General features: G+C 33.2%; 1 protein-coding gene across 6 annotated transcripts; it reads left to right on the plus strand.

Moving 5' to 3' along the window:
• The first annotated feature begins 1,880 nt into the window (after nt 1–1,880).
• LOC114410073 (DNA polymerase delta catalytic subunit) lies at nt 1,881–22,602 on the plus strand. Of its 6 annotated transcripts, none has more exons than XM_028373830.1 (31): nt 1,882–2,207; nt 2,323–2,433; nt 3,325–3,431; nt 3,564–3,723; nt 4,026–4,221; nt 4,315–4,450; nt 4,532–4,669; nt 4,988–5,065; nt 5,202–5,293; nt 5,549–5,615; nt 5,707–5,778; nt 6,451–6,537; nt 7,713–7,832; nt 7,949–8,047; nt 10,187–10,294; nt 10,453–10,548; nt 10,667–10,732; nt 16,149–16,205; nt 16,343–16,430; nt 16,549–16,628; nt 16,923–17,036; nt 17,772–17,886; nt 17,956–18,128; nt 18,265–18,336; nt 18,961–19,035; nt 19,120–19,209; nt 19,287–19,447; nt 20,287–20,360; nt 20,464–20,551; nt 20,873–20,971; nt 22,097–22,602. In XM_028373830.1, exons 1-30 carry the CDS (start codon nt 1,955–1,957, stop codon nt 20,958–20,960), a joined length of 3,261 nt encoding a protein of 1,086 aa, XP_028229631.1. In that variant the 5' UTR covers nt 1,882–1,954; the 3' UTR covers nt 20,961–20,971; nt 22,097–22,602. The 6 variants fall into 6 exon arrangements, with proteins under 6 accessions (XP_028229635.1, XP_028229631.1, XP_028229633.1 ...); XM_028373832.1 differs by having other exon boundaries at nt 22,131–22,602; XM_028373829.1 differs by lacking the exon at nt 22,097–22,602 and adding an exon at nt 21,048–21,408.
• The last annotated feature ends 1,478 nt before the right edge of the window (nt 22,603–24,080 follow it).

Consider the following 24,080-nt stretch of genomic DNA (forward strand, 5'->3'; position numbering starts at 1 on the left):
AAGATGAACAACTTAAGAGGATCTCCGATCGGAGGTATTTTGTGGGATTCTTAGATTAAAGAATCATTTCTTTCATGTTGGAGCAAGTTGACTGACACTTCATGTTTCTTCTATGAAAGATGTGTTCCTTATAGAATCTATACTCCTCAATCATTAACATAATTAAGAGGAAAAAAAATGCAAAGATGAAGGATACAAAGAAGATAAATAGTTCCAACAACAACAAATTCAATCAGTATTTAGAACCAAATAAAATTTTGCAAAAAAAAAAGTTACATTTTACCTCAACAAATCAAATTACCCAAAGTAATCTCAACTATACAAACCAGATTAAAGAGATCTTGAAAAATATAAAAGTGACGCGTTTGATATAAAGTAATAGGTAGAAGAGAAGAAGAATAACCAACACAAATTTCTTACTTCAAGGATTAAGTAAAACAGCTATTTTTAAAACTTTCATGCCATGACTCTTAAAGAATATGTTTTTGTATTCTTGAGTATTTCAATAAATTTCATCAAGAATTCGTTAGGCATAACTTCAATGTCTAAGTTATTGTGGTGATTTTTAATTGATGGTATGCTCGCAAGATGCTTATTGCTTTTCTTGTTCACGAGTTGATAACCTGGGAGGAAAATATGGTGTGGAGTTTCTTGATTTTATATGTAATGGCCTCAACTCCTTTTGAGATTCACTAAAAGGATTTTAATTGTAATTACACGTAACGGAATTCGTTTCCTCTGAAGTTATTACACCGCACATATATATAGAGAGAGAGGGGTATATATTCCAGTGCTTTGGTTTATATTAGAACATTTTTATATTCATAAGCAAAAGTATTTAATTGGGTGACAGTGGTTAAATAAAACGCTACAAAAAAAAAAAAAATTCCAATCCTTTACGTATGTATATATGTAAATGTATAGGGATACCTTGAACTTGCTTTCCGAATTGTGTTTCAATGGGTCTGTGTCTTGCATTTAACTAATCATATATATATATATATATATATATTTAATTATAACCAGGTATGATGCATTGCTAAGTTGTGTTATTAATTGATATTAATGATATTACAAGGTTAAGGATGATATTTTGTAATTATGTGCGTTGATTATTATCTTTTGGGAAGGAATTATAATTTATATTCTATTTTGAGAAATTAATGAAATATCTTTATTTGAAATAACCATGAAATTTATTATAAATATTTTTATCTAGGATGAAAAAAAGATTTTGAATATTTCTATCTAAATCTTTTAAAGAATTTCATATCTAAACTAGTTTGGAAATTAAAGAATTGACTCTTATGATTTTAAAAATTACTAAGTTGTATTTATTTGTTATACTTATTTGAATGCGTCTAGGTATTGTCGTTTATTTATTCAAAATCTTATTAATTATGATTGTTTTAATATGTGTAAATCTATAAACATATCATATTACATGTACTTGAAAATAATAAATCTATAGCAAATATTTTAAGTAAAAAAATCATTTTATCGTCCAGACCATTTTTTATCCGTTTCTGCCCCTTTATGAAGGTAAAATGTATATTTAGAATTTTTTTATAAATTAGTTTATATATAAGTTAATTTTAGTTTATAAAAAAATTTAATTTATTTTTCTTATAAATATTTATAAAAAAGACCATAAATCAATGGACAACTCTTTATCCATTGATCCACAAACTTTTTTTCATTAAAAAAAATTCACGTGATGAATTTCTTTAATTATACGGACATATTTTATTAGCCTGACCAATTTCTAATTCAAGGAATTATATTGATTATTCGAATTTTTTTGGGGGTTCCGATTCCAAAAATCCTAATCACGTGAGAGTCACGTGCCTCGCAAGCGGGAAAATCTCACAATGGACAACTCCCCAACAAAAAGTGGCGGGAACTCATTACCCTCCCACTCCACACTCTCCGCTGTCTCTCCCTCCCAATTCCGATGAGCAACAACGCCTCCCGGAAGCGCGCGCCGCCGCATCCGTCGCAACCTCCGCCGGCGAAGCAAGCCCTAATGACTCAGGAAGAAGAGTTCATGGACGAAGACGTGTTCATAAACGAAACCCTCGTCTCCGAGGACGAAGAATCCCTCATTCTCCGCGACATTGAGCAGCGCCAGGCCCTCGCCAACCGCCTCTCCAAGTGGACACGTCCTCCTCTCTCCGCCGGCTACGTCGCCCAATCTCGTAGCGTCCGTGAGTGTTTTCCGTTAATTATTTCCCCTTTTCTTTGGTGCTAGGGTTTTGTTTTTAGCTCTTGTTATTGAAATTTGATTGATTTGTGTTCTGTGTTTCTGTTTTTGGCTTTTAGTTTTTCAGCAGCTAGAGATTGATTACGTGATTGGAGAGAGTCACAGGGAGTTGCTGCCGAACTCGTCTGGACCTGTCGCCATTATCAGAATATTTGGAGTTACTAAGGAAGGTTTGATCGTGTTTTTGTTTTCTTCTATACTACAAAATTTGGCTGCATAGACATCAGTAGTTGACGATGCATTTGAGGGTTTCTGTTGTTGGTTTACTATCAGTAAGTCAAGTGTTGTTTATATTAGAAGTGTTTGAAGTTTGGTTTGGTCAGTTTGAGGGGGAAACCTGTCCTCACCAAACCAGTCAGTTTGCTTTTAATTGGAGGAGTGGATTAAACCTTTTGTTTTTTTATATGATCTACTCATCAACAAATTTGCCCCGAAAATCTTATTAAAAACATAGTCAATAGATAGAAAGAACAAATTAATGTAAAAAGTTTCATACATTAGTAGAAAACTAATAATCTATAAATATGTAAATTGTAGGCTATATATGACTATATGGCTAACTACACAATTTCAGTCTGGTTTCATAACTGAAAACTGAACCAAACTATATTTACACAAAGGAAACCAAACTTATTCAGGTTTGTTTGGTCTTTCGGTTGCCAAATTAAGATTTATCAACCTACACATCTGGTTTGTTTGAGTCCAGATATGAAGTGACCAATGCTTCAGAAAAGGGAAAACTGATGCTCTGACAAACTTGTGCTGAATATATTTTGTATTAGCTGAAATCAAACCCAACATCATACTTGGATTTTACTTTCTTGAATACTCAGTTGCCTTCTTACATAATTCATGTTATGATTTTCCAATTACATTACATGTATGAATTTAAGTGCCCAGAAATAATCTCTTTTAATAAAACCAGTCAAGTTTATTTGAAAAAGTTGGTGTAAACATAAATATTATATATGATTATCATTGTACTTATGATTATGGTTCTCAAGTCAACCATGCAGTGCCTTATAAGAATTATATAATAAACATATTTGTTTGTTTGTCAGGACACAGTGTTTGTTGCAATGTTCATGGGTTTGAACCATATTTCTACATCTGTTGCCCTCCTGGAATGGGTCCAGATGATATCTCCCATTTTCATCAAACTCTCGAGGTATCTAGTTTAGAACCTAAAAATACTTTTCTTTTTCCAGTTTTAATCTAGAAAAGGGAACAAGCTTCATTTTTTTTTTGTAACTTACGAACTGCTTTAATTTAGTTGCTTTTGTGTCCTGTGATGGTTCAGGGAAGGATGAGAGAAGCCAATAGAAACAGTAATGTGGGAAAATTCGTTCGCCGTATTGAAATGGTGCAGAGAAGGAGTATTATGTACTATCAGCAATCCAATTCCCAACCCTTTCTCAAAATTGTAGTTGCACTCCCAACAATGGTTGCCAGCTGCCGTGGTAAACTTAGATACTCTCTGTATACATTCTATTTCCCAATATATGAATTATCTTATCAAAACTCAGAGAAGTCCAGAATTACTTGAGTGATGTTTAAGCTACGTTTTTGGTTCTCGTTGGCTGTACTTTTGATATTGTCATAGTATGGCCATGTTATACACTTTGGGTTGGTTAAGTGTCAAATTTTAGTTTCATGCATCTTGACACTAGTATGCTTGCATTTTTTGTTAGGACAGTTGTCTTTCTCAACAGTAATTCACTCATGCATCAACGTTTTTTGCTAATATTTCAAAACTTGGCAGGTATTCTTGATAGGGGTATTCAACTTGATGGTCTGGGAATGAAGAGCTTCTTGACTTATGAAAGCAATGTACTTTTTGCCCTTCGCTTCATGATTGATTGTAACATAGTTGGTGGAAATTGGATTGAAATTCCTGCCGGAAAATATAAGAAAACAGCGAAAAGCTTGTCTTACTGCCAGTTAGAGTTTGATTGCTTGTATCCTCTTTCATGTGATAATATCTGTATAAAACAGTTATGGGAATAACAAAATCTTTAGATTTTTTTGTTCTCCCCTTAACATTGTTATAGGTATTCTGAATTGATTAGTCATGCTCCAGAAGGGGAATATTCAAAGATGGCTCCGTTTCGCATTTTGAGTTTTGACATCGAGTGTGCTGGTCGTAAAGGTCATTTTCCTGAGCCTACCCATGATCCTGTTATCCAGGTCCACTGTCCTCTCTTTTCTCACCTGCAAATTCAAGCACAATGTTATTGTTTTTGAACTGAAAATTCTCTTTTCTTACAGATTGCTAATTTGGTTACTTTACAAGGAGAAGACCAGCCATTTATTCGTAATGTGATGACCCTTAAATCATGTTCTCCTATCGTTGGTGTTGATGTGATGCCATTTGAAACAGAAAGAGAAGTCCTGCTGGCTTGGAGGGTAATTCCATTGTGTGTCTAACCATGTTTATACTTATTAAGCATAAGAATTTCAATAAAACCCCCAAATTTGATTCGCCAGTCCGCCTAAATAAACTATATTTTTAGATATGCTAGTTAAGTATCTGACATCGTGTATGTTTTATCACATAGTATGATGTTTTGTAGTTCTTACAACTTTATCAATGGTTAATGCTATTATATCATTTGTTTCTTAAACTTGAATACGAGTCAATTTGATAATGTAACTGTTGAATGAATTATAATCCTTTCTCTATCACGCTCTTATAGTTTGATGGACGCGGTTTTTTAATTGCAGGATTTTATTCGTGAAGTGGACCCTGATATTATTATTGGATACAACATTTGCAAATTTGACTTGCCATATCTTATTGAGGTGTGATTTGACTTTGAAATTAAAAAGTACACTTAGAGTTGATAGCTGTAACGTTTTGTTATTAAAAAAAGGTTGTGTGCAAGTTGTTGCGGTTCCTGTTCTAATATAATTTAATTTGTTATTGCCTTGTTTTCAGAGAGCTTTGAACCTGAAGATAGCAGAATTTCCAATTCTGGGTCGTATCAGGAACAGTAGAGTTCGAGTAAAGGATACAACTTTCTCATCAAGTTAAAGAGATACAGTCTTCTGTTATGTACATGTTTTCTCTCATTATTTTTTGTATTAGTTGAATTCTGGTATTCTGGTCGGTCTGTAGGTTTTGTATAGCTTCATCAACTTTAATGAAAATAGAAACTTGGTTTCTAAAGTAAATCCTGCATTCTATATCCTTAACATTTTCTGAGTTTTGGAATTACTTTGTTTATGCTTTTATTTTCTGACTTTTCTATCATTCTACCTTATTGATACTTGACGGTTTTGTAGGCAGTACGGAACCAGGGAAAGTAAAGAAGTTGCAGTAGAAGGGAGAGTTCAGTTTGATTTACTCCAGGTTCTGTCAATATTGTTTTGTTTTAATTACTTTTTGCTTGGACACTGAGTTTATTGCTTTATAGGTTTATTTGTTATGTTCTCATTTACAGGTTATGCAAAGAGACTATAAATTAAGTTCTTATTCACTGAATTCTGTGTCATCACACTTCCTTTCTGAGCAGGTAAAGTCATTCTTTTGACATCATTTCAAGCAATTATTTTCCCCCTTTATTTTGTGTGCCTGGACACAATGGTAAGGTTACTTGCCCTGTGTCTTGGAGGAGATGAGTTCAAATCCTGGAAAGCTTCTCTGCTTGGGGTATAAGGTTGTGTACATCTACCCTCCTTAGATCCCATTAGGTGGGAACCTCATACACTGGGTCACCCTTTTATCTTTCTTTATTCCTTTATTTTCTGTTTCAAATACATGTGAGAAGTGGGAACTGTTAATGGAACTTAAATCATGGTTGAAAAGTACAATTAACACATCTTTATATATATATATATATATATATATATATATATAGAGAGAGAGAGAGAGAGAGAGAGAGAGATATTTATCTATTTATAATCATAGATGTAGTTGCAGATTTACATGCATAAACTCATGATTTAATGTAAGCATTGGTCATGTCAATTGAATTGCAATTTGACAGATATACATTTCAATTGGTCATTTTATTTGCTGTCTGTATGCTTGTATGTGTGTCTATGCACTTCTTCTCCATTTGTAACCTATTTATATGCCTACCATTTTCTAAACAGCTTCTTTTGCCGGAATCTCGTCTTTGTTCTTGAAAGTTATAATGCATGTCAATTTATTGGCTTAGTCACTGCATATTTGTATGCTGCAGAAAGAGGATGTTCATCATTCAATTATATCCGATCTTCAGAATGGAAATGCAGAAACTAGGAGGCGCCTTGCTGTGTATTGTTTGAAGGTTTGTCTTCTGGTTTTTTTGTCTTGGGATGCTCTTTGTTGCTACATTTCATGTAAATGATTATTGTCCAGTCTTTTCATTTTTTTATCAGGTTCTCATTGGCTGGTAAACTTTACAGAGATAAACTAGTAGTTAACAATAACTAGTTTGGAAGTCTCGATTGATGATGAAAATCATGATGTGACTGATAAGCACAACATTTTTGGTTTGCATTGTTTGTTAGTTTTATGAAATACCTCTGTTAGGAAAGGATTTACCATGTTATTTGGTGGCCCTTGGCTTCTGTCATGAAGTTGTGAAAAAGGCTCTGTTTCATCTATTTTTATGAAATGAAGCAAGAGAATTTTTAGCCAGTTCATTTTATTGACCATTTCTGCTACCTTTTTATGAGTCCTTAGTTTTTCAAGATCACCTAACAATCTGACAAAATTTGCTCAAATATGTTTTTCTCAATGCTAATATAATAAGTTCAATAATTTTTGAACCTAAAATACTTAATGCATTTAGATTTAAAAAGTTGTACTGCTTGTGGTTCTTTAACCTATTAAAGTGTTGCATATTAGATATGGTGAATCCATTATGGGTATATTTGTTTTTTTTGCACAGCAAAAATCAATGTATTATATATGAAATTCAGTACTGGTGTACTGAAAATACAATTATAAAAACAAGGCATAAAAAGCCTAAACCCCACTAGGAAGAATCGAGAGACAGGACAGAATACAATAAAAACCCAGCCCCTCTAAGAGAAGGCATCCTTCAAGTTAGTTGACCAGAAATTAAAATGCAATTGAAAGCCCTTCTCCACACACTTAAGCCAGGACCAAGTGTGGAATAAGGCCTCATCCATGACCTTCTCTGGATTGAAAGGCTGGTTATTGAAAACCATGCCATTTCTGTGATGGGTATATTACATCTGAAAAAAACTTACTTACTTCATACCCCATGCCCAGAGGCTCTTCGCTATGCGAAGGTATGAGGGAGGGATGTTGTACGCAACCTTACCCTTGCATATGCAAAGAGGCTGTTTCCGGATTCGAACCCATGACCAACAAGTCACCAAGGCACAGCTTTACCGTTGTACCAGGGCTCGCCCTCTATATATTACATCTGAAAAAAAACTAAGTGAAATAAATTGACCATTCAAAATTCATAGTTTGCTTGTCTAAATGCAGGATGCATATCTCCCTCAGCGGCTTTTGGATAAATTGATGTTCATTTACAATTATGTGGAGATGGCTCGAGTAACAGGTGTCCCAATTTCTTTTCTACTTTCCAGAGGCCAAAGCATTAAGGTAAGCATTGAAGTTCCTTTTCTCTTATCAATCATTAGAACATAGACATGCAGAAGATGATTGACTCATTGAATTTGTAGCAGTAATTGCTTGTTTTCTTTTTTCTTCCTTTCCAGGTACTTTCTCAACTTCTTAGGAAGGCAAGGCAGAAGAATCTGGTCATTCCTAATGCCAAACAGGCTGGGTCTGAACAAGGAACATTTGAAGGTGCCACTGTAAGTTCATTCTTTTCTTTTCATATTCACTATTTTAAATGGTTAATTGGCATTTATTCATAGATTCTTTCCACTTTCAATGTATGTACATGCATGTTTGCATGTGTATGGATCTTCAAATATGAAATGAAATATATTGTATTAGCTAACTAGTCATACAACTATTATATGCCTTGTATTTTATGAGAGTTTTATTTATATTTCGTCTCGACAAATTAGATTATATATTGAATTTACTCATGAATGAAGGGAATTAGAAATTGAAAGGCTCATATCATCTATAGTTCTTTACTCCAAGATTGTTTTGCATCAAGGTTGTTAAATTTGAGAGCTTACGTAAACTTGTGGAGGGTTGTAAACTCTAAGACATTACCTAACATTAAAATAATATTAAAATACCTAATCACATATCCAAACAAAATAGATTACCATAAAATCAAATCTATGAAACAAGAAATAGACAAATCACTAGAATCCAATTATCCAAGAGGATCAAATGAACAAGGGCTTGAACCTTGTGACAGAACAAATGGGAATGGCCGAATGGGATTGTTGATACCTTGTTTTCAGTGTCAGTTTTAGCCCAGAGGTCAGCGTAACTGATGTGGTCATCTAAGGTTGCACAACATGGATGTGTTCATTGTAGATCTCTTGGTGGAGGCTCACAGAGCAACCGAACTTGTTGGAAAAATACAGGTCAGTGGAAGTGAGAAGGAGATTTTTTGTGAGTTTTTGATGTTCGTGGAGCAAGGAGAAGCAAAGCTTGTGGAACACAAAACAAAAGGGTGGACAAACCCTAATGAAACAACTCCATTTTGGACATTTTTGTGATATTTAATACAGCGCACACTAACTCGCATAGGGAGTGAAATTGCTACTCTACCTTACCTGAATTTGACTGATCATGCCTGAGTTAAGTTGAGTTTGAAGAGCTCCTAGCTTCTGAGTGAGTTGGCGTGATTTGTCAACCTGAACTTGTCCGAGTTTACGAGTCAACTTCAAGTTTATCAACCATGCTTTCCATAGTTTTCTTGTCTATATTCATGAAACAATCACTTTCGTCAATGTATAATTTTTTTGGTTAGATAGAAATGTGGATACTGTATTTACACTTTAAAGTCGGAACAAAGAATGACAATTGTGCCACCTAGCATTGCCTTTTTTATTTAGGGAATATAGAGAAAAAAATAGCTCTATCCTAATAATGACAAATATACAGTGAGATTTATTCTATTCACAATAAAATGATTTTATTTCTTGATTGAAAAATAAATTGAAGGAGAAAGATCTCCTCCAAGGGTATCCCGTTCACAAGGGTTTCCTATTTCTACTACATTAGAGATAAAGCTCAGTTCTCAATTGATACAAAACAGAATGCCACCATGATTAAGCTAAACCCCCTGTCCTTCCACTCTCTCTAACCAACTAACTAATGGATTTTCTAACCATTGATACTTTACTCTCTAACTAGTAACTATTGATGTTTGGGAATCTCTTTCCCATTTCTACTACATCAGAGATAAAGCTCAGTTCTCAATTGATACAAAACAGAATGCCACCATGATTAAGCTAAACCCCCTGTCCTTCCACTCTCTCTAACTAACTAACTAACGAATTTTCTAACCATTGATACTTTACTCTAACTAGTAACTAATAACTATTGATGTTTGGGAATCTCTAACAGCATGTTAGGCCTGTTTGATTTGAGAAAATGTATTCTACTTTTTTTTTATTTCCTGTTTTCAAAGATTTGTGGAAACAATGAAAACAACTGTTTTCACTATTTCTTGTATAAATTTTGAAAACATTAAACAAAGTGAAAATAACATGATATTTTTAATTATTTGTGAAAACGGAAAATGAAAAAGTGTTTTCTCAAACCAATTAGGAAATTATCTAATGATAGAAATTCCTGTTGTTAAAATGTCCATATGTTATGCACTGCTAATGCAAGCCTGTAAACAAGGATTTTATGCATTCTGACTTTGTAGTTGTTCTTAAATACTTATTATTATGCCCTCTTGGTCCTCTTGAAGTTAATGTGCTACACCTTTTCCTATATTTGTCTTTTGGAGTTAATGTTTCAGTTGTCGAGCTGTTTCCTTTTGAAGCATGATTTTTGAACTTTACAACTTGCAGGTATTGGAGGCAAGGGCTGGATTTTATGAAAAACCAATTGCTACTTTAGATTTTGCATCCTTGTATCCATCTATTATGATGGCCTATAACTTATGTTATTGCACTCTGGTAAATATTTCATTTTTTTTATTAGTTTTTCCTTGAGCTTAAGTTTTGTTGTTTCTTTATAAAAAATTACGTGTACTACTTTATTCATCAGATTAGTTCAATTCGTATGGAGTAACAACTGGTAGATAATTTTGTTTTTGTTTTTACTGTTTGTTAAGGTGATCCCTGAAGATGCTCGCAAGCTCAACATACCTCCAGAGTCTGTGAACAGAACTCCATCTGGTGAAACATTTGTTAAATCAAATTTGCAGAAGGTATTTTGCTTGCAAAACTTACTAGTTCTTTTTTTCCTTTAAGGCTCTATGCTGAATTCATTTTAGAGTTTAATGCTTATATGAAGTCGAGGCACTGATGTAACGAGAATAAATTTAGGGAATACTTCCTGAAATACTTGAAGAGCTATTAACAGCCCGTAAAAGGGCAAAAGCAGACTTAAAGGTATCCTTTCTGTACTTGTCGTGAAAATTGACTTTGGATTTAGATTATTGTACGGCTATTTGACCGGAAAGGGGCATTTTTTTTGTATTTTTCATTTGGGGGTGAGTTTCAAATTAACCACCAAAAGGAGGTAAGTTGTAGTAGGTGTTACGACTTCTGAGTTAGAAGTCATAACACCTTTTAGGACTTTAAATTTTTTTTTAATTGAAGTCGTAAATAATTTTACAACTTCATTTTTAATTTTTCTTTTTACAACTGTAAAGTCGTAACCGATTTTTTTGTCTGCTCTTAAGACTTCAAAGTCATAAAAGTTTTTATTTTTTTGGTATTATGACTTCAAAGTTGTAATACCTTTTTTTGGTCGAAGTCTCGTGTTATTGGACTGGATTTGTATGTGTTTGTTGTTTTCTTGTTCTACGACCTCTACCTCCTCTTGTTCTACTATGATCACGTGTAATTGTGTGTTGTTGAAGAATATGTTCACCACTGTTATGATCATCATCGTTATTGTTGGTATTGTTGTTATCATCATCTTCATGATTTATGTCACGCATTTGAGTAGGTAATGATGGACGATAACAAGAGCTCGATGGTGGTAGATCATATGTAGATGATGGATTGTTGAAAGTGGTATCAAACCTTTGTGAGGGTCCATAGAAAAACATTTGAGGTAGAAAGAACTTAAAATGAGTATTGAGATATATATGATGAGAATCCTAATAGTTGAAAACTTTGTTGACATCCATGAGACACGTATCCAGAGGAGGTCACTAATTGATATTATGCTTGTGATGGATAATGTTGGGACATATATCCAGAAACATACACGGGAGGTACATTGGGTTAAACATATGATTGATGTTGGTAATGATTAGGATAATACTATAAATTAAGATTTACAAAGTTAGAAATAATAATGAATAATAATATCAATAATTTTTTAAAAGTGTAAATTAAACTTACAACCTCAGTAGACAGTGTCCCCTCATGCGATATATATTGTCTATAGTTCAGCATATATACCATTGCATGTATTCTGAATTTTCATGCAAAATACCTTGGTCCATTTCATCGTGAATGATATAATCATTTCAATGATTCCATTTGGCAATCCAGTGGCGATGGTGGTGAGGCAAAAAAATATCTGTTCTCTCGTATCTATGTCATGGAGTTAATCTAGGTTTGGTGGGTGAATAATTTGTTGCAGTTCAAATTGTGTGATGATCCTGTCTGTTGGATGTCATTCTACTATTGCAAAACATATGAGAGAGAGATTTTTGCCCGAACAATCATTGATATCTCAACATTATTAATTAATGGTCTTATTTCTGGTGTGTTATAAGGAGTCCATAAGAACTGCAACATATACATTATTATTATTGTCACATATTTAAGTTCGAATAGGAAATAAAAAAATACTTAACGCATCAAAATTAAGAAATAAACCTCATTCATATGTAGTCTATCAAATATGATGGTACCAATTTGACTGAATTGGTGGGAATGTTTGTTTGGGTCGTTGGACGAGACCATCTTGGTGCAAGAGGAAATCCGAGTTCTTCTTCTACTTCTTCCATGGATAGGTGATCTATCTTTGAGATAATACATTTAATGTTTTAATGTGGTCTCTAGCAGCAACAAACATCCATCGATTTTCGTTTGGTCAGGCTTTACAGCCTGATTTAGAACTCGAAAAAGAGATGTTAATGTTGCTCCACCCCAACTGTCATGACCTGCCTTAGTCAAATTTGATAATAAAAGGAGACACATAAAATGAACTCTTGCACCTGATGTATTTGACATCAAACAGCCGCCTATGAGCATCATGATATGAGCTCTAGCATTCTATGCAATGACAACATCAGCATCGACGGGAAGTTGCTGAAAAATGTGTCACAATCAGTTTAGATAAATCATTTTATCCTTTACATACTTATCAGGTGGAGTGTTCCTTAGTAATGTCTGACAAGTAACACGTACATCACTGGTGATGATACCAGGCAATCCATCAATCTTCAGGCCCAACTGTAGAGCCACATCTTGTAAAATGTAGAAAAAATGCAATGTATTGTTCAATACACTGCATTTTGGCCTTTTCAATGCATTTGATCAGGAGTTTAAAAAAAATTGGTCTTTTTAAAGAAGTTGAAATAATGTAGTGTATTGTTCAATCAAACTGCAGAAAACAACATCTGAATGCATTCGTGAAGCATGCATAAGCCTTCCTTTTATGATTCTCATGCTGTCTAGTTAATGTATGCACATGCTAGTTTCAGAACAGCCTGCTGAATATCATAAAAGCTTTGTACGCTTGAATAGCCTGCACTCGTGAAGCATGTACATGCATGAATAGTATAAAAGAAAAGTTTTGTACAAGAAGGATGCACATGCTAGTAAATATCACCGTGCTCGTGAAATCTTGTACACGTGAAGCATGCATGAATATTGTATAGGGTCTCTTACATGAAAGGATGTACCATACTCGTGGAATTTTGGCAAAAATATAGTTGGGTGAAAGACCACAAGTTGTACAAAGCTAGTAAATAATAACTTCTCATCACGGGCTACTAAAACCATTAAGTGTGTGAGGTCTAATCAAGTTGAAATATCAAACCCATGAATAGTATGATATTGTGTATATTGGACTCCACGTGATACATATTGGCTTTATACAAGTTAAGTTATTGGAAGGCTTCACTTTGGTAAAAAACCAATACTTGTGTCAAGCATTTTCATGAGGTAACTTTTATAAATAGCATCTATCTACGATAGTTGCACTTTCATTCTTTTTCATTGTTATTTTCATCCTTTTATCCATTTCTTGTTTTCTCCATTGTGAACCAATGACACATGCACAACCTGGACCAATTGATGGCTCATTGTTGCGCTTACAAGACAATCATATTTCGAATCAAGTGTGGGAAGACCAAGAGAGAATGATTCATCCGAGGTATAATTCTGTCTGGACTTTTACACACTTGGATCGGATTGATAATTGTGTAAAAAACCTAATCACTTTGGCTAGTTTCGGTCATGTTATAAATGTCGAAAAAGTTGATATTAACCAGCATTTGGTTAGTGTATTGATTGAACGTTGGAGAACCGAGACTCACATTTCATTTTTCACATGGAGAGACAACCATAATTTTACAAGATGTGACCCTACAGTTGGGCCTGAAGATTGAAGGATTGCCTGTAATTGGTATCATGACCGGTGATGTACGTGTTGTTTGTCAGGCATTATTAGGGAACACTCCACCTAATAAATATGTAAAAGGTAAAGTGATTTATCTAAGTTGATTGCGACACAATTTTCAGCATCTGATGTTGTCATTGCATAGCATGCTAGAGCTCATATCATGATGCTCATAAGCAATTGTTTGATGTTAGATATATCAAATGCAAGAGTTCATTTTATGTGTCTCCTTTTATTATCAAATTTGACTGAGATAAGTCATTACAGTTGGGATGCAACATTATTAGCATCCCTTTTTCGAGCTCTAGATCGAGCCGTGAAGCCTGACCAAATGGAAATTGGTGGATGTTTGTTGCTACTACAGTCATGGGCGTGAGACCGCATTAAATGTATTGTCCCGAAGATAGATCACCTATCCATGGAAGAAGTACAAGAAAGGTTCGGATTTCTTCTTGCACGAAGGTGGTCTCGTCCAACGCGTCATATTTGATAGACTACATATGAATGAGGTTCATTTTTTAATTTTGATGCGTTAAGTATTTTTTTCTATTTTCTATTCGAACTTAAATATGTGACAATAATAATGTATGTGTTGCGGTTCTTGTGGACTCTTTATGACACACCAGAAATAAGGCCATTAATTAATAATGTTGAAGTATCAGCGATTGTTTGGGCAAAATTCTCATATATTTTGCAATAGTGGATGATGTTGAGGTATTAATGATGTTGAGGTATCAATGGTATATACGCCGAACTAGACGATATATATTGCATAAGGGGACACTGTCTATCGAGTTATAAGTTTAATTTACAATTTTAAAAAATTATTGATATTATTATTCATTGTTATTTCTAGCTTTGTAAATTTTAATTCAAAGTATTATTTTGGTCATCACCAACATCCATCCTATGCTGAACCCAGTGTACCTCTGGTGCATGTTTCTGGATATATGTCCCAATATCATCCATCACAAGTACAATGTCAATCAATGACTTTTTGATACGCGTTTCATGCGTGTCAACAAAATTTTCAACTATTAGGATTCTCATCGTATATGTCTCAATACTCATTTCAAGTTCCTTTTACCTCAAATGTTTTTTATGGACCATCACAAAGGTTTGACACCACTTTCAATACTTCATTGTCTACATATAATCTACCACTGTCAAGCTCTTGTTATCGTCCATCATTACCTATCATGAAGATAAGGAGGAAGATGATGAACAACAATACCAACAGTAACAGTGATGATAATAATGGTGATCATGTTCTTCAACAACAACACACAATTACACATGATCATCCTAGAACACGAGGAGGTAGAGGTCGTAGAACAAAAGGACAGACACATGCAAATTCAGTCCAACAACACGAGACTCCGAAGCATATCTAGAAGAACTTGTTGTGGGACATTATCTCATTATTAATTTTTTTTAAAAAAAAAACATGTCATCTTCATTTAAATGTTATCAGTTTTTAAATTTAATTGTTTTAAAATTTTAGTATCTATTTTTATTAATAGATTACTTAAATTTTAAGTAAACAAAAATATTTAAGTAAAACAATATTAAAAAAATATAATATATTTTAAATAATAAAACATTAAAAAAATATATAACATTAAATAAAACCATAAAAAATATACACTATATAAAATAAAACTATTAACAAGTAAAATTAAAATTATTTATTTAGTAATTAAATAAATAATTTTTTTACAATTTTAAAAAATTAGAAAATAAAACAAAATAAAATAACCATAAAAAAATTAAAAAATTATAAAAAAAAGGTTTTACGAAAACATCTGTAACTTTTTTTAGAAAAAAAGGATATTACGACTATGAAATCGTAATACCAACAACAAAAAAAAACTTTTACGACTTTGAAGTCATAAAAGCAAAAAGAAATAAAAAATGGTTACGACTTTAAAGTTGTAAAATAAAATTAAATCCTGAAGTCGTAAAATTATTTACCACTTTTGTTAAAAAAGATATTTTAAGTTGTAATAGGTGTTACAACTTCTAACTCGGAACACATGTTACGACTTACCCCTTCAGGAGTTAATTTGAAACCCACCTCCAAATGGAAAATTAAAAAAAAATGCCCCTTTCCGGTCAAAAAGCTGTCAGCTGTCGTGTTTGATTAATTCAAAATTTACTAACTGAATTCTACATGTTATCTCTGCCTGTACATGATTTCTCTCCATATTTCTACTTCAGGAGGCCAAGGATCCCCTGGAGAAGGCAGTGCTAGATGGTAGACAGCTAGCCCTGAAGGTAAGCTGTGCATGTTATTGTTTTATGCCTTTTTTCCTTATCTTTTTCTCTTTTGATAGTTGTTCGGTTCTCTCTACTGCATACTAATAACTGCTAATTCTTGGTAACATTTTCCATTCCTATTTTCTTTTGGTCAGATTAGTGCCAATTCTGTGTATGGGTTTACAGGGGCTACCATTGGTCAGTTACCATGTTTAGAGATATCATCGAGTGTAACAAGCTATGGTATTGCTTTCTTCTCTTAGTCTGTGTTCCTGTGTATTTCTAAAATTATTATTTCGTTGAATTGAAATAACATCTCCATTGAGTTCTTATTGTTATGTGGACTGGATGCCTTGTAAAGGTCGACAAATGATCGAGCACACGAAAAAAATTGTGGAAGACAAATTTACGACAGTTAATGGCTATGAACACAATGCCGAGGTATAATATTTAGAATTTTTCTTGTTTTGATGCTTGTCATACTCTATGAGGTTTCATTGGTTAGACAGTGAAGCTATCTTAGGTGTTTTTATTGGTCCGTATTCCTGCATTTTGGCCTGGGGAATTTAACATTGAACCAACTATATAAAACTTTCTATCCTTGCCAATAAATTTTACACTTGCAGTTATGCATCTGTTTTCCTAAATTTAATGTAGTCATATCTTATTTTCATGCTTTACTACCATAATCAATCAGCTAGATGACTTACAAAGTAATGCCATTCTTGCTACTAGGTAATATATGGAGACACAGATTCAGTCATGGTACAATTTGGTGTTTCTGCTGTAGAAGAAGCTATGAACTTGGGGAGAGAAGCTGCTGAATATATTAGTGGAACTTTCACAAAAGTAATAGTTCATTTTGCGTTTTATTTTTTTCTTTAGTCATTGTAAGTTTGAGACCCTTGTATAATAGCCCGTGAAAGTGATGAAATCCTGAACTTGAAACCATTTTTCGTTTTTTTTCTTGAAAAGGCCAATTGATTTTTATGGATCACTTGTACTCATAATATGGCAAAATGTTGCTTTTTTATTTTCTCCAAACAATGAAGTAATGGTTGATTCTTAAATGACTTTTGTTTTTTGTTAACATAAGAATTCAATAAAGATGAGCCCCCCCATGGCTTGCAAAAAAATATTCTCTATTTGATTATTCCAATCCCTATTTCAAATACGGAACAACAATTTACATAGCTTTTTAAATAGTTCAGATTCAGCAATTAGGATGTTATTTATTCATATACACAGTAATTACAACTTTACAAAATTTGCAAGCTAGTCTAATGGTAGTGTACAAAGAGATGAGGAGCAACAATGTAGTGGTCTTTGTACTTCAGGAACTTGCATCAATGTGTAACATTAGATGTTGATACAGTTATGGTCTTGGTCTGCATATTTTTCAAGTTTCAGCTTCAGCATCTCAAAACTTAGTTCTATCAACCAATTAACAAAATATAAGAGAAATTCTCAACTTAGATTTGCTTGAGACTTCATTCTTGTTTAAGTGTGTTTGAAGTTAATTTATTATTTTATTTTTTTATTTTGATTTTTCCTTACGTATTCATTGTCATTTTGATTGTGAAGCCCATCAAACTAGAATTTGAGAAGGTTTACTATCCATATCTCTTGATTAGCAAGAAGAGATATGCTGGATTGTTTTGGACAAAACCAGACAACTTTGACAAAATGGACACTAAAGGTAAACATTACTCTTTACCTTCTTGTTGCTTTGTTGAAGTGCCTCTGAAACTAAATTTGCATTGAGCAGGTATTGAAACAGTTCGAAGAGACAATTGTTTATTGGTAAAAAACCTGGTGAACGATTGCCTTCACAAAATATTGATTGACAGGGACATTCCTGGGGCAGTCCAGTATGTCAAGAATGCAATTTCAGATCTTCTCATGAATCGTATGGACTTATCACTTCTAGTTATTACAAAGGTGGGAATTCTATTGAATCTACAGACCACCTAATGGGCTTTTATAGCTATTTGCTTTTTGTGGAAAATTCAGATATTTGATGTGCACTACCAAAACAATTCCTTTGAGCTTGGCACTGACATGCTTGCTTTAGTAGGGTTTAACGAAGACAGGAGATGATTATGAAGTAAAGGCAGCTCATGTTGAACTTGCTGAAAGGATGCGCAAGGTTGGCTAGATAATCAAATGCATTGGTGGTTTCTTTTTTGCTCATTTTAGTTTTTGGAAAAATGAGATTCTATTGGCAGAAGAAAAAACAAGTCAGTTATAGTATATGAATTAGAAAACATGCGACCATATATTAGAAAAAACCATGAATTATTTTTAATCTAGACACTGTCATTCTACAAGGTCTTAAACGAATCTGAAAGTAAATCTGAGAGAGAACTAAATTGAGGTGAAAGACTATTGTATTCAACCCAAAGAGAAACTGATTACAATACAGTTTATATAACAGTTACAGTTATGTAACTGTCAACTAACTTGAGTTAGTGACAGCTGTCAAACAGCTGTCCTAACTAACTGTCTAACTAATATCAGTCTAACTACCAACTATAGTTAGACTCGCAACATGACAAAGAGAAGAAAGAGTTACACCAAGTAAGTATACTCCTATATGTCTTTTCTCAGGTCCTGTAAGTTGATGTTTCTAATATCTGGGAAGTTATTTGTGGAACTATACAGTATTGTTACTGCTCTTAAGATATGTATTTGTTGTTTTAGGTTTATTGAGCTTGTCATGCCTCAGTTCTTTGGCCCATAAATATATTTTATTTGATTTTGTAATTGACAGAGAGATGCTGCCACTGCTCCAAATGTTGGAGATAGAGTACCATATGTTATTATTAAAGCTGCAAAAGGTGCTAAGGTAATACATAACCCCCTCTTTTTTTAAAAAATGTTTTTTAAACATCTGTTTAGATTTTCTCTAGATTAACGTGTAATAAATCAGGCATACGAGAAATCAGAGGATCCTATCTATGTTCTAGAGAACAACATACCAATAGATCCTCAGTACTATCTTGAGAATCAAATTAGCAAGGTTGGTTTATTACTTTATTGGATGTTTTGGATTTCTCTAATGTTTACTGTTCTTTATTAGCTTCATTCATATTGCAGCCAATTATGAGAATTTTTGAGCCAATTCTGAAGAATGCTAGCAAAGAACTTCTCCATGGAAGTCATACAAGATCTATTTCTATTTCTACTCCGGCAAACAGTGGCATATTGAAATTTGCTAAGAAACAGCTTACCTGCATTGGTTGTAAAGCTTTACTTGGGTATGAATTTTTATTCTCTTTTAATAGTGCTGTCTTGCTTGAGGCTCTAAGATTTTCCTGGTTGATTTACTTTTATGCATTCCCTTTTTTTGTGTTTGCTTCATTATATTTTTGTAAAGAAAAGACCCACGGGAATTACAAAGAATTAACATTTATGCATATGCTAACTTTTTCAATAGCTGGGTTGCGTATTTGAGAGATTTTCTATTAACTTGAAATGTATAAGAAACATAGTCCAGCACTAAATTATGGAATTATTATGAACCTTTCAAGTTACCAACTTTAAGAAGAAATGTGCTTTATGGAAGTGAACGTAAGACTCCACCAAAAAATAGCACGTATATAATAGGGGCCAAACTCCTTCAGAGATTGTGAGAACTTTTGGGCATCTCTGTGACAAAGTATAGTTGATTTATTGAATTTCATATCCTCTGTAAATTTTTCTCCCTACTTTTCAATAATGTTTCTGTAGATACTACCTGTGAGATAGCATTTTGCACAGGAGGTGCCATTGATCGGTGTTCTGTTATGAGATCTTGAAATCTTGGTGTGAGTTTCCTGGGGTATTTATTGTGGTTTTATCTTGAGCCTTAACAGGAAAATAAGATTCTTCTGGTGTTATATGGATCATAAGACTAAGTGACTAACTGTTGTCTAGTGATGGAGATGAAAATTTTTGCAGTTTGCACATATAGGTGTCAACTTATATTTCCACTAGTAATATACCTGATAATACTCAGGTCTTGTTTTTTAAGACATTATTTTATGTATTATGATACACAAGTATATGTCAGTTATACAAAGGCCTAATAATACTATTTTTGTTGCATTTGGTTCAGCAATGGTCATCACACTCTCTGTTCACATTGCAAAGGAAGGGAGGCTGAGCTTTACTGTAAAACAGTGTCTCAAGGTAGGCATCTCTTGAGCTCTCTGTTAAATTTCCAATCATTTTGTTGTACTGCATGGTTCCAGCTGTGTTTTATTGGATAAAACAAGTGGTGGTGTGGCTGCAGTGTCTGAGCTGGAGATGCTTTTTGGGAGGTTGTGGACACAGTGTCAGGAGTGCCAAGGTTCACTTCATCAGGATGTTCTCTGCACAAGGTATGTTCATTTAGTGAAATATTATATCATTGAGGATTGATTGCTTGGGGGGCTAGAGTTCTCAGATTTTTGGTTTTAAGAGGCACAACTTTACAGTATTAATTAATCACATCGTGGAGTTACGATGGTTTTATCCCCTTCTCCCTGGGCTAGTTTACTGTCCTGGCATAACATGCACCAAATTATCGTGATGCCTTGGTTTCTTCTTACTCATGTCTTCCCATCTGCTTTTGTGGATTTCGTACAAGAACTTGCAATTTAGTTGTGGTTTCTCATTGTTAGTTCATTATTGCTGATTTATCATGTACTATTGTGTTGCAGTCGGGATTGTCCAATTTTTTACCGACGAAAAAAGGCACAGAAAGATATGGCTGAAGCAAAATTGCAATTGGACCGATGGAACTTCTAAGTTTTGCCAAGGTCATTTTTTTTCTCAATTTTCTTCCCCCTTTAGTCTTTGATCTTCATAATGATTTAGTCAATGCATGACCTGTAGGAATTTGATAGGCACCAAACTCTCAATGGACCTTTGAAGCCTCTAGCTCATGAGATGAAGGCTCAAGGGAATTGTTAGTGTATTCCCGTAGAAAGAAATGAGGGGTAGAAAAGGAATAAGCTAGGGGGCAGTTTGTTAGAGGAGAGAGAGGGAGAGAATCAGGGACAATTTCCTTTTCGTTATTTAGTATCCGTATGGATAGCTTTGGAGGATTGATTCTGTCCTTTCTGTTTTCTTGGGATAGAGAGAACCTACGGGGTGCTCTATTTAGGAGCTTAGCTTTGGGACAAGGGAGACCTTCTCCTTTGTAATTTTCTGATTTTCAGTATAATACAGAATTCTAACTTTTCGTTTTCCTTAATTCTCTGCTATTATTATCTGTTCTGAGGTTCTGTATTAGAATTTTACCCATTAATATATCCATTTTTTTTATAAAAGCCATTAATATATCCAATAATTGCAATACAAACAGCTGGAACATTTATCTTTTCATCTCAGGAAGTTATCGAATATTTTATTAAAAAAAATTAGGCTTTATAAATTTTTGGTAAATCATAACTGGATTAAAATCTGAGTATCATTCGAAATTTCTGTTAAGATTCTACACTTTTAGGTATTTACATCCACATGCACATATATGTGCTCGCATGCATGGTTCCACCTTGCGGACCTCTACGTTTTTTTCTTTTCATTTCAAAAAAAAAAAAAAAAATTATATCGTATAATGTTTTCAGTTCAGTTAGATATATTAGTAGAACTTTTATTTCAAATTTGCCCCAAATAAATTACATTTGAGTACTCCTATAAAATTTTCAACCATTACCATCAATCATCCAATAGTTACAAGTAATGTTTTTATAGAGAGTAAGAGTATTTCAGTAAAAATTGTTTCAATAAATAACTTATTTATTGTTATTATTGATTTGTGTGAAAAAACCTTAAACATCAATCATTTTAGAAAGGAGGGAGTATTGCTGAACCCTGATATATATACCATTCCTAGTCTGTTTACTGGGGTTGATATAAGTAAATAAATGTTACAATTGTAGGTATCATTAAATTTGCCAATTTTGGGAACTGAAGGAAAACCTCTGGTGATGATACCTACGACAAGCTCTTGTGACCGTATTTCTATCTCTGGAAGGAAATACATGTAGCAAAGAGCCTAATTTCTTGCACGGTCTAGTTCACACATAATTTGACCTCGCGGATCTCCAAAGCCAATGGACACAATCCCGACATTTGTAATGTGAGAGTAAGCCCACAATTTGCTTACTGAAAGATTTGTGTGGAATCCTCAAATGATAGTTTCAAGTTATCGGATGACATCAACCTGGTTCCAAGCGGCAACTTTGATATTTAAAAAATTATCATTCGAGGATTTAGTTGATGTAAAGCAGTCTTTTGAATATCGAAATGAGGGTTTACTATATAATGTAAGGATATGTCAATGGGATGAGGATTATAGATGTTTACCTAGAAACGATATCCCAGTAATTGACGCGTGTTCTGATATTTTGGTGCATGATTAAAATAACAGTTTCACTCAAGACAAGTCAGATTGCTATAAACGTCCTTTTTGCTTCCAAGAACAAAATCAAACAGGCATTATTGGATTCTCAAAAAGAAAAAAAAAAGGCATTATTGGTTTAGTTATCGGCAGTTTGAAAAGTTTATTGAAAGAAAGGAAACTTTTTGACTCTTGGGTGATACAATGATCAATGAGGCTAGCAAAATTGAATTTCCATGACAAGACAAGGCTATAGCATACCACTTCCATTACGTACTTTCATTTTTTTATGAAATTAAATAAGGGTAAACTAGTTACATTTTTTTATCTTTCTTTTTTATTGTCAAAACAAACAAGCACATATATATACATAAAAGAAAGCTCGTGTTTGTCATCTAAAATTATATCATTCTTCTATAAATTTAGTTTGTCAAATTAATTCTTCAAATATTCTTTTTATCACCATTTTTGTTCTACATATGTAATTAGTGTCTCAATTTATTTTCGTCATCAAATTAGGAGAGAGGGAGATTTTGTTCTATCGTATTGTTTTTTTAACCCAGATTTCCTTTTAATATTTATCTCACCTAGCAGCGTTGCACACTTTATTACGTAAACTCAGCTTTCGTAAAGCAAGAATTTTCAAAGTTTAGTTTAGATGAGTTTTCAAATGGTATATTAATTTTTTGAATTTTTTTGAAAGGCAATTTTTTGAAAAATTAATATGATTACTTCTCCGAGAAATTTTAGATAGGCAATGTAGTGGCACATGTATCTGAACAAGACCAAGAAAAAATTCTCCATAAGAAATGTAACAAAAATTATACGTACGAGTCATTTGTCAAAAATAACATGACAGAAATGGATAACCATGTAACCAGGTTACCCATAGAGTGGTTATAAGGTCACAATTCACAAATGGAAGACAATCTCAAACTTGATGTGCAAAGTACGGTATAAAGGAGGGGAAAAGGGATCTTGAATCTTAAACTCGGCTATGTAACCACTAACCGTAACATATTGCAATATTATACACTTAAAAATTATTCATTTTAATCTGTATCATATTATTTTTAATTCTTTTTAATCCCTACACATACCATCTTTATTCCTTTTACTCTCTATCATCTAAACCCATAAGAACTAAAAAGAATTGAAAATATTATGTATAAGAAATGACTAAAAGGTAAAATTTATATAACTATAAAGATCAAATAAAAAATTAAACCTATAATATCTAATGATCTAGTAAGCCTGTTCGGTTAAAACTAACATGTTTGGGAAATAAAAAAAAAATTCTTATACCAAACCCTTTCTTAAAATATAACTGCTAAAAAATTGTTTACACATATGTATGTGGTGAAGTTAACTTTGAATATATATTTTATAAAAAAAACTTTTTAATTGATAAAAATTAACTTGAAATACAACTCAAAAAATTTGATGGTTTATTATCACGTAAAAGAATCAGGAGACTTTTATAAATCTAATATTATTTGAATGTTTTAATTTTAATGACTATA

The sequence above is a fragment of the Glycine soja genome, chromosome 4 (genome assembly GCF_004193775.1).
Source record: "Glycine soja cultivar W05 chromosome 4, ASM419377v2, whole genome shotgun sequence".
In the NCBI taxonomy this organism is placed as follows: Eukaryota; Viridiplantae; Streptophyta; class Magnoliopsida; order Fabales; family Fabaceae; genus Glycine; species Glycine soja.